This window comes from Priapulus caudatus, unplaced genomic scaffold (assembly GCF_000485595.1).
Source record: "Priapulus caudatus unplaced genomic scaffold, Priapulus_caudatus-5.0.1 Scaffold1564, whole genome shotgun sequence".
NCBI classification, from domain to species: Eukaryota; Metazoa; Priapulida; class Priapulimorpha; order Priapulimorphida; family Priapulidae; genus Priapulus; species Priapulus caudatus.
This window is the reverse complement of record NW_014578625.1, coordinates 41,266-52,710: the sequence shown is the minus strand read 5'-3', so window position 1 is coordinate 52,710 and position 11,445 is coordinate 41,266. Positions and strand designations below refer to the sequence as shown.

At 49.7% G+C, this 11,445-nt stretch overlaps 1 protein-coding gene across 1 annotated transcript in view; it reads right to left on the bottom strand.

Moving 5' to 3' along the window:
- LOC106817012 (insulin gene enhancer protein ISL-1-like) overlaps positions 1 to 11,445 on the bottom strand; it is a gene marked incomplete at its 5' end in the record, with an annotated part of 50,572 nt that overhangs the window by 2,192 nt on the left and 36,935 nt on the right. Inside the window, one exon of the mRNA XM_014821658.1 lies at positions 2,840 to 3,034. Coding sequence (XP_014677144.1) covers positions 2,840 to 3,034 — 195 coding nt within the window. The remainder of the gene's footprint in view (positions 1 to 2,839; positions 3,035 to 11,445) is intronic.

Genomic DNA, 11,445 nt, shown 5'->3' with positions numbered 1-11,445 from the left:
TCTCTCTCTCTCTCACTCTCTCTCTCTCCTCTCTCTCTCTCTCTCTTCATCTCTCTCTCTCCATCGCTCTCTCTCCTTCTCTCTCTCTCTCATGCACACGCGGGTGTCACCGCCGCGGCAGACGAACCCATCCCTGCCGCCGCTGCACCAATCGAATCGCCACTTCCTTCTAGACTGTCCTCACTCAACTCTCCCACTGCCGTCTGCTGCACACACACACCGACGCGTAGAACCCGTCTAGCCCTTCCCGCCGTGAATTAACCCTCCCCCGATCTTCGTCGGCCGATTATTCGTCGATGTAAAGCAAGGAGATCGGAGCGCGCTAAACGGACGGATTTCATGGCCCGCAAATTCAATTAGAGAGCGCGCGCGCGGCTGAAGATTGAAATCCGACGTAAGCCAAACACACGATCGCGCTGCCCGCTGCTCGGGTTCATGCTGTAGCCAATTACGATGATATGCGATGCAACGAAAACAATATAGGGTTGCAGTGCTGGCATGTGTGTTGTGGCGGTGTCGTGTGGTGTGTGTGTGTGTGCTCGTGGCGTGTGTGTGTGTGCTGTTGTGTTGTGTGTGTGTGTGTGTGTATGTGTTGTGTGGTGTGTGTGTCGTGTGTGCTATGTATGTGTGCTTGCGCGAGGTGTACTTTTGTGCGTTTATGTGTGCCTGCTGCGACGCACAGTGTCTATATATGTATATATGTGGTGTCGCTCATTGCGACAAGTCGTGTATCGTCGTGTCATTGTGTGCTCGTCATGCCGAATGCATGGCCACGGCGCACGTTCGTGTCGTGTATGTGTATACGCAATACTCACCAGCCCGCGCGCGCGCTCACACACACACACACACACACACACACACACACACACACACACACACACACACACACACACACACACACACACACGACACACACACACACACACACACACACACACATACACACACACACACTGCCGCCGCGCTCCCATTAGACATGCATATTTAATAGCGACCGCATAATGACGCGAAAAGCGAGCGGGTTCTGGTCGGAAATGGATTTACATAACTCAACAGCACTTGGTCAATACGACCATACGCGCGCGCGCCTCTCGCTCAGCGTGACGCGCCCGTAACAGTAGATACCCTTCCGTCACCGTGACACTGCCGGGGGGACGGGTGCGGGGTGAGGGAGGGGTGCGGGATAGTGAGGGAGCGGGGGAGGGTGCGGGAAGGGTGAGGACGGGAGCGCGCGTATGTGTGTGTATGTGCGCGCGCGTGCGTGCGTGAGCGTGCGCGAGCGCGTGTATATGTGTATGTGTAAGTATGCGCGCCCGTATGTATATGTGTATGCGCGCGCGTGTGTGTGTGTGCGCGTGCATGTACGTGCGTGCGTGCATGTACGTGCGTGCGCGTGTGAGCGTGCGCGTGCGTGTGTGAGCGTGCGCGTGCGTGTGTGCGTGACGGACGCTTCTTTGTAAAGCATCGTCGTTTGTTCAGAGAGCAATACTGCGGGATATAGCGGACAGTTGGACATGCTCCCGTGTGACACCGTATAAATGCACGGCTTGCTAGGAGCTGTTGTCTGGATACAGAGAATCCTGTGGGATATCGTCAGCTTGTGTTTATAATCCCCCCCGTGGGAAGTTTCCGCTCACGCAGACTCTTGCGTGATAATATGACGCTCTACATAGCCTTGCAGATATCGTGCGGCTGTACGGGACCGCCATAATAATATATTCTGTGTCTGCACGGAACTATATATAACACAATAGCTCAATTATGTTATATATTATTATAATTAATTATTATTACTATATTAATAATTAATTTACATTATATTATATGTTATATATTATATGTTATGTTATTAATANAGTATTGTGTAGCTGTAGAGACAGCTATGTAATATTGTGTAGCTGTAGGGATAGCTATGTAATATTGTGTAGCTGTAGGGACAGCTATGTAATATTGTGTAGCTGTAGGGACAGCTATGTAATATTGTGTAGCTGTAGGGATAGCTATGTAATATTAACATAGCTGTTCCTACAGCTACACCCTACATGATATTACATATCTGTCCCGACAGCTACACAATATTACATAGCTGCCCCTACAGCTACACAATATTACATAGCTGTCCCTACAGCTACACATTATTACATAGCTGTTCCTACACCTACACAATATTACATAGCTGTCCCTACACCTACACAATATTACATAGCTGTTCCTACAGCTACACAATATTACATAGCTGTTCCTACAGCTACACAATATTACATAGCTGTTCCTACACCTACACATTATTACATAGCTGCCCCTACATGATATTACATAGCTGTTCCTACAGCTACACAATATTAATATTACATAGCTATATGTAGGGGCAGGGTATTGTATAGCAGTAGGGTTCGCTAGGAGATATTGTGTGGGTGTGTCTCTGTATACAGACCTCGCTCTACTCGGAGCCTAGTATCAGAAATCGATGGGCTAAGGGTGCCGTGAATGAGCTTTTGTGCGCCAGATTGCGCGATATTGGCGCTCTCCTCATTCGCGCTCGGCCAACATAAACATTAATTTTTCATTACTGCTCCGAAACTTGTCCGCGTCCCGCCGGGTGGAGTGGTTCTAGTGGCCGTCGCACGCGTACAGGGGGGCGGGTGGGGGAAGGTGGCGGATGGGGGAGGGTGGCGGTGCGTAGGGTGGGTGGCGGCGGGTGGGGTGGGTGGCAGCGGGTGGGGTGGGTGGTCTAACCCTTACAGCACCATACTGCCTATCCATGGCCGCTACCACCACCAGCAGGCCGCTATCAGCTTCCGCGACTCTCGCGCCACCAGGCGGACTGACTCTGACTTACCAGCTGCTGGAAGGGCGGCTGACTCTGGTCGAGGTCGCTCTTCATAGCGAACTCGCTGAGCGCCTGCCACGGCGGCTGCTGGTACTGCTGTACGTCTATCGGGTTCGCCTGCAGACTGCTTTCATGTCTTACGGGACTAGAGGCGACCATCGGCACGCCCTGCATCGACCCGAGCGCAGCCAAGCGGCGCCCGTCCTGCAGAGCAACAAGAGAACATCGTCGGTTAGAACAGACAAATCGGTTAGAACACATAAAATGTTAAAATGTAAAAATTGTAGTAAAAATGGAAAAATGTTGTAAAAATGTAATGTGGTTAAAATGTAGCAGCGACATCTCGGCTGTTTTTCGGCGGATGCGCGGATGTGACGTCACGACAGCGTGAATTACGAGATTACTACTGCCGACAACAACATACAACAACATACAACAACATACAACAATATACAACAATATACAACAACATACAACAACATACAACAACATACAACAACAAACGGCAACACAGAGCAGCAGACAACGCGAATTACGAGATTACTACTGCCGACAATAACACACAACATCACACAACAACATACAACAACAAACAACATCATACAACAACATGCAACAACAAACCGCAACACGGGACAACAGCTATACATTTATACCAACAAGGATAACAACATCAAAATATGCAGTTCGCTTGCAAAACATGGAATGGAAACAATGGAAACATTTAATAGAATGAATTCTATTAGCGTAGAAATTCGGTACTAATTACATAAAATATATGTTAGAATTCTAGTAGCCCGATAGCAAGTAAGATAATAGTAGTAACAACTTCTACTACTAACGACACGGCGTCAGAGATAAAACGTTGACGACAATGTTGACGACGTCGACGATGATGATGATGACAATAAGGAGGATGTTGACGACGACTATGATGACGATGGCTACGCCACGCTCTGGCTTTTCGTGTGGCGGCGGTGGTAAGGGCCGGAGAAGGGGAAGGGGCATAGAGAGGGGAAGAGGAAGAAAGGGGAAGGGGGAATGATGAGAGGCGTTAGAGGGGGAGGGGGACCGGAGGGTCGATCGTGCATTAGAGCACGTCATTTTTTTATCCGTGAATTGTTTTACGGCAACTCCTCGGCGTTATGTATTAATCTCGTAGAGAGCGGGTGAGTCAGCAGCAGCAGCAGCAGCAGCAGCAATAGCAGCAGCAGCAGCAGCAATAGCCGCAGCAGCAGCAGCAGCAACAGCAGCAACAGCGGCAGTAGCAGCAGCAGCAACAGCAACAGCAGCAGCAGTAGCTACTGTGTGGCTACTGTACGGGCGGAAAGTGAGAGAGGGGGGCAGAGAAAAAAGGGGAGAGACAGAGAAAAAGGGGGGGAGAAAGAGAGAAACAGAGAGAGACCGCGGTAGAAATATAGAAGGGTCTCAGAAACACACACACGCACGCACGCACGCACTCACGCACACACGCGAGCACGCACGCGAACACTAACCGCACGCCCGCGTGCAGGCTTCATCGCCAACACCGTCGCGTCGCGCGCATGCGCACCGTTTCAAAACCGCGCTCGACGCTCACGCCCGACATCAGAAATCAATCTTCCCCCACCCCCACCCACCGCGTCGAGTTGCCTCGACAATTCGATCTATTCGTGGGAGGCAGCGGCATGCCCGCGGCGGGAGGGTGGCTCCCACCCCCACTCCCTCCCCCTCCCCCTTCGCCGCGCGCACGAGGCCGTATATCTTTCCGCCCTCGGGAGGAGCGGACAGAGAGGAAGAGAGCGAGAGAGAGATAGAGAGAGGAAGAGAGAGAGAGAGAGAGAGAGAGAGAGAGAGAGAGAGAGAGAGAGAGAGAGAGAGAGAGAGAGAGAGAGAGAGAGAGAGAAGAGAGAGAGGAGGGAAGAGAAGAGAGAGAGAGAGAGAGAGAACAGAAACAACCACAGCACACACACACACACACACCGCCACACACACACACAGCACAACTACAGCACACCAGTCGCACAGCCGGATCACCACACTGACGGAGAAGAGAAGAGAGAGAGAGAGCGAGAGAGAGAGAAGAGAGAGAGAGAGAGAGACAGAGATAAGAGAGAGAGAGAAAAGAGAGAGAGAGAGAGCGGAGAGAGAGAGGAAAGAAATACGATAGAGAGAGGAGAGAGAGAAGAGAGAGAGAGAGAGAGAGAAGAGAAGACAGAGGAGCAAGAAAGAGAGAGAGAGAGAGAGAAAGAGGAGAGAAGAGAGAGAGAGAGAGAGAGAGAGAGAAGAGAGAAGAGAGGAGAGAGAGAGAGAGAGAGACAGAGAACGAGAGACATGAGACAGAGAGAGAGAGAGAGAGAGAGAGAGAGAGAGAGATAGAGAAAGAGAGAGTAGACAGAGAGAGAGAGCGTAATCATACTGAGAGCTCTACAATGACACTGCCGCGTGCGTGCGTTCATGTATATTTAAAATCTCTGGAGAGGCCAAAATTAGTTTAACTTTAATCAGATAAATCGATTAGAGAAAGAGAGAGCCAGGGAGAGAGGAAAAGAGAGAGACGAGGAGAGAGAGAAAGAGAGAGAGACACAGAGAAGAAAGGAGAGAAGGACACCACATGAGCAAGAAAGAGAAGAGAGAGACGAGAGAGAGAGGCGAGAGAGAGAGAAAGAGGACAAAAGCGAGACACAGAGAATACCGGAGAGAGAGACACAGAGAGAGACAGCAGAAGAGAGAGAAGCGAGAGAGAGAGACAGAGAGGAGAGAGAGAGAGAGAGTGAGAGTGAGAGAGAGGAGAGACAGAGAGAGAGAAAAGAGAAAGGGAGAGGGACAGAGAGAGAGAGAGAACAGAGAGAGAGAGAGAGAGAGAAGGAGAGATGAGAGAGACAGAGAGCAGGTGAGAGATGAGAGAGAGAGAGAAAAAGAGGAGAGAAGAGAGAGAGAGAGAGTGAGAGAGAGAGAGAGAGAGAGAGAGTGAGGAAGTAGAGCTCATAGGTGGAGCAGAGTGCGCTGTGTGTGTGTGTAGTGGTTGCTGCGTGTGCTTGGCGCGCATAAGTAGAAAGGCTACAGTTAGTAGCTGCGGTCGTCTCTATCACTGATGCTGCCTGGCATGGTGTGTAACAGCGTTCGCACTATCAGTCGGTTTGCTAGCGGTCACTTCATCCTCCAAGCTTGGGTCATCCTTCCCTGTCTCCTCTGCCGTCTCGTCTCTCTCCACGTCCACAGGGCCAGCCTCTGCCTCGCTCCTTACTTCATATCCCTCCTCTCTCCTCTCCTCCGTGCTCTCGCCTCCTCCTGCGAGCGACCCATCTCTCTGGCCTCCTCCCTCACGAACTTCCATCCGCGCCGCTCTCTCCCTGCCATCCCTTCCTCTCTCCGTCGCTCTCTCCCTCGCCTCGCATCCCCCTCCTCCCGCCCTCCCCCCTCATCCTCCCTCCATCCCTCTCTCTCTCTCTCCTCCCTGCTAAGCGACTCTCCTTCCCTCTCCTCCGTCTCTCCCTCGCCTCCCTCTATCCCTCCTCTCTGGCCGAGCTAACGCCTCTCTTTCCTACCCTCCCTGCCCTCGCTCCCTGCTAGCTAGGGGCGACACTTTTCCGTTGCCCACGCCTGCAGCGAGCGACGCGCCTTCCATTCGCAGCCCAGCATTCGAGCGACGTCGCCTTACCGTTGCAACCCCGGCAACGGCGGCGCCAGCGTAATTAGGGCTATTTTACTTTAAAAGTTACTTGTAGCCGCTAAAATTGAATTTTCGCGTAAATAAGTGCGGGCGGAAATGCCACCGCAGCGAGAGAGAGAGAGAGATCGAGACGCAGGACGCCGAGAGACGGAGAGGACGAGAGATGAGATGAGGAGAGAGAGATGGAGCGAGGGGACGAGAGAGGAGGAGAGAGGGAGAGATGAGAGAGAGAGCGAGAGAGGACGAGAGCGCGAGAGAGAGAGAGAGAGGACAGTTAGCTCGGCCATGGTCATTTGTCTCGGCCGACAATTTCTAAAATGTCGGTTGTCCGCGAAGTTGTGGCCGTTTTGTTACTTATATGCTATCACGCGCGCGCGCTAAAAATTGCCGCCGCGAGAGAGAGAACCGGAGAGATAGATAGAAGAGAGAATAGAGAAGAAGAGATGGAGAGAGGGAGAAGGAGGAGAGAGAGAGACGAGAGGAGAGGAGACGCAGACGAGAGGAGCGGGAGAAGGAGAGAGAGAGGGGGAAGAGGGGGAAGAGAGGGAGGGACGACAGAATGAGCCGAGAGAAAGAGAGAGAGAGAGAGAGAAGAGAGAGAGAGAAGCGAGAGGACGGCAGAGAGAGTAGAGAGAGAGAGAGAGAGAGATAAGAGAGAGAGAGCAGATAGATAGATACGATAGATAGATAGATCGATGATAATAGAATAGATACGATAGATAGATAGATAGATTAGCTAGAATAGATAGATAGATAGATAGATAGATAGATAGGAATAGATAGATACCGATAGATATATAGATAGATAGATAGATAGATAGATAGATGATAGATACAGATAGATAGATAGATAAGATTAATGAATAGATAATAGATAGATAGATAGTAAGATAGATACGATAGATAGATAGATAGATAGACTACAAAGAAGAGAGAGAAAGAGAGAGAGGGAGCGAGAGAAAGAGAGAGGGAGAGAGGGGCGGCGCAGGGGTTGACGAGACAGAGAGAGAGAGAGCGAGAGAGAGAGAGAGAGAGAGAAGAGAGAGCGAGAAGAAAGAAGAATGAGGCAGAGAGAAAGAGACAAACATAGACACACAGACAGACAGAGAGATTGTTCGTCTGCCTGCCTGCGGTGCTGGCGACACACGTGAACACTGCGTCTGTTTCTACTGTTACTTTCCCCGGCGCCGACACTCTATCACAGAGTAACGCCATTAGCGCAGTAGCGGGAGGGAGGGGGGGGGCTCGGGCTTTACCCATTACAAGTGTAATTTACTTGATTATGCCTTACCGGAGTAATGGACCTAAATTACCATTCCCGGAGTAGTGTAAATTACAGAAAAAATGTATCAGAGTATCGGAGTGTAGTGGCGGGCAATTAATATGGTATTAATGATATAATTATTTTAATAATTATTATTATATATTATAATTATTAATTATTTTATATTCATTATAATAATGTTATTCGGACAGTTGTAGAGAATGTATGGTATCGCAGCTATGATCGCAGAGATGGGGGATATTGTGGCAATACTCGTGCAAGGAGTTCCGAGTGTTCAGCACTCGTGCGTGCTCGCGTGGACACGATAATACAGTGGCAACATCTCGCACCATGCCCGTGTGTGTGTGTGTGTGCCACGCCTTGTTTTTCTTGCTCGCTCCCCCCCTCTCCCCTCTTCCTCTCACCCGCCACAGCCCCGCTCTCCTTCTCCCTCACGCCACGGCAATGCTTTCAGAGGGTCGTTAAGGGCCTTGTGAGGCGCGTGCCAGTGCGATGCATGCATGGAGACGGAAACATTCGGGTGTTATCTCAGAAAACAATATTAGCAGATTGAATGGCGCGAGGGTGGGGGTGGGGAGGGGGTGGCGGGAGAGCGAAGGTGGGTGGGGGGGGGGGCGTGAGAGCGAAGGCTGTCGTGTTGTTTATCGCATCGACTGAGTGTCGGCTGCAGCCGTCACGTGACACACACAGCAGCGACCCCTGGCGGTAGGCGATAAACGTTTGACAGACAGACAGACAGATTGATGAACGGAAGAACGGACGGAAAGACGCACGCACGCACGCACGCACGCGCGCGCACACGCACGCGCACGCGCCCCCCCCACCACACACACACAAACAAACACATACACACACACACCGACTGACCGACTTGTCGAGTTAGCGACTGATCGAGATAGCGAGATAGTGAGCACCGCGGATGCCGTATTGTACGGAAAGCCGGTTTCCCACAAAAACCGATCAAACTGCAAAATCTCTCTCTCACTCTCTCTCTCTCTCTCTCTCTCTTTTTGTTTCTCCCCTTCCTTCGCGCACACTATACCTTGTTCGCTTTATCTTTATCGTACTTTCTATCAATGTCGCTCGCTGTCATACGTTCCCCCCAATGCGTATACACACGGACAGACCGACTGCAAGAGAAAGCTAGATCCAGAGAGATATAGATGGCTAGATATATATATATATAGAGAGAGAGAGAGAGAGAGAGAAAAAAAGAAAGAGAAAGCTAAAGGGAGCGAGATTGGAAGAACATTGGGGGGAACATTGCGAGGGTCTCTTTCGCGCGCAAGTGACAGGAAACCCGCGGGGCCTTGACCCGGATGCGCATGCGCATGCATCGCGGCGCCACGTCGCTGTGTGCGCATGCGCGCCGGGCCCGGGTTCGCAGACAAGTGCGCATGCGGCCGCAGGGTACGTCATTGTTCGCTCCCAGCACCTCGTGGTGCGTGGCAACAATAATCAGGATGGGCCAATCTCAGAGATCGCGTCACGATAATATTATAATGCTGGCGGAGTCTCAGGCGATGCAGGCGAAATCTCAGCCCCGAGAGCGAGAGAGAGAGGGGAGAGAGAGAGAGCGAGAAAGAGGAGGGATAGAGAGAGAGAGAAAGACGGGAGAGAGAGAGAGACAGAGAGAGAAGAGAGAGAGAGAGAGAGGAGAGAGAGAGAGAGAGAGAGGAGGAGAGAGAGAGAGAGATAGGAGAGAGAGAGAAGAGACACAGAGCGTAATCATACTGAGAGAGAGAAGAGAAAGTGAGAGAGAGAGAGGGGAAGGATAGAGAAACGAGAGAGAGCGAGGAGAGAGAAGAAGTGAGAGAGAGAGAGAGTTGCGAGAGAGAGAGAGGGAAGAGAGAGAGTGCGAGAGAGGGATAGAGAGAGTGGCGAGAGAGGGAGAGACACACACACAAACCCGCACGTTACACCAACAACACAAAGATGCGAGATATAGATACGAACACACACACACACACACACACACACACACACACCACACAGTCCACACACACACACACACACACACCACACACCAACATAAACACACACAAACCAGCACCACAAACACACAACACACCCAACACACACACACACACCACACACACACGCACACACGCACACAACACCACACACACACACACACCGCGCACGCCGCACGCACGCACGCACACGCACACAAGCGTAAACCGCAGGTTGCTGTCACAAATTCTCGCGTCACTCTGAATCTATTTGAATATTTACGCAGTGATTGCACGTATAGATGCGCATGAAGTTATTAATTAATATCCACATATAGTTAGCAAAGTCTAGAGTTACATCATTATATCTTTTGCTTCCGTCATCCCGCATGTGACGCGCAAGTACAACGTAATGTACGATCATCCCTGTTATATATAGTTACATACATACCTACATACATACATACATACATACATACATACATACATACATACATACATACATACATACATACAATACATACATACATACAATACATACATACATACATAATACATACATACTACATACATACATACATACATACATACATACATACATACATACATACATACATACATAACATACATACATACATACATACATACATACATACATACATACATACATACATACATACATACATACATACATACATACATACATACATACATACATACACACACACACAGGCACACACACACACACACAGCCACACACACACACACACACACGACACACACACACCCACACACACACACACAGCACACACACCACACAACACACACACACACTACACACACACACCACTCACACACACACACACCACACACACACACACTCACACACACACACACACACACCACACCACACACACACCACACACACACACACACACACACACACACACACACCACACACATCATCACACCATACATACTACATACATACATACATACATACATACATACATACATACATACATACATACATACATACATAATACATACATATATATATAATATATATATATATATATATATATTAATCCATACATATTTTTGTATTTCTTTTATTATATGTCATTTATATTCTGTCATTATATGTAATTTAAATCATAGCTGCTAGATGATGCTTCTTGTTGATAGTAAATGCAGACATGTGGGAGGAGGACGAAGAGTTCTCCCTCCTCCCTCCCTCCTCTCGCCTTCTCTCACGCTTGTTACTGTACACTAGCTGATGCTTGAAATTCAACTCTGGCGTGTAACAGGCGCGCCTGCAGCTAGCTGTGACGTAATGCTACGTAACTCGTGACGAACGCAGGATTGCCGCACCTAATTGTAGGCTGTCGGTATAGAAGTCACGCTACGATATAATATGCAAACGGTTCAGCCTCTGTGTCGCTGTGTGCGGCAAAGCCATGGAAATGCGCAGCTGATGAATAAAGGCATCAATTATCAATAAAGCATCAATTATCGCAGTGTGAGAAATCGTCTGCGTCGATGACGTAACGTAACGAGGAGCAATCGCGACATCGGTGTCGTAAAACGGTCGGCTGCGTGCATCACGTGATTATGCGCCTGATTCAGTGAGAAATCAAGCGCGAGAGCCGTGCCTGCGCCTCTCCCCCCCCCTCTCTCTCTCTCTCTCTCTCTCTCTCTCTCTCTCTCTCTCTCTCTCTCTCTC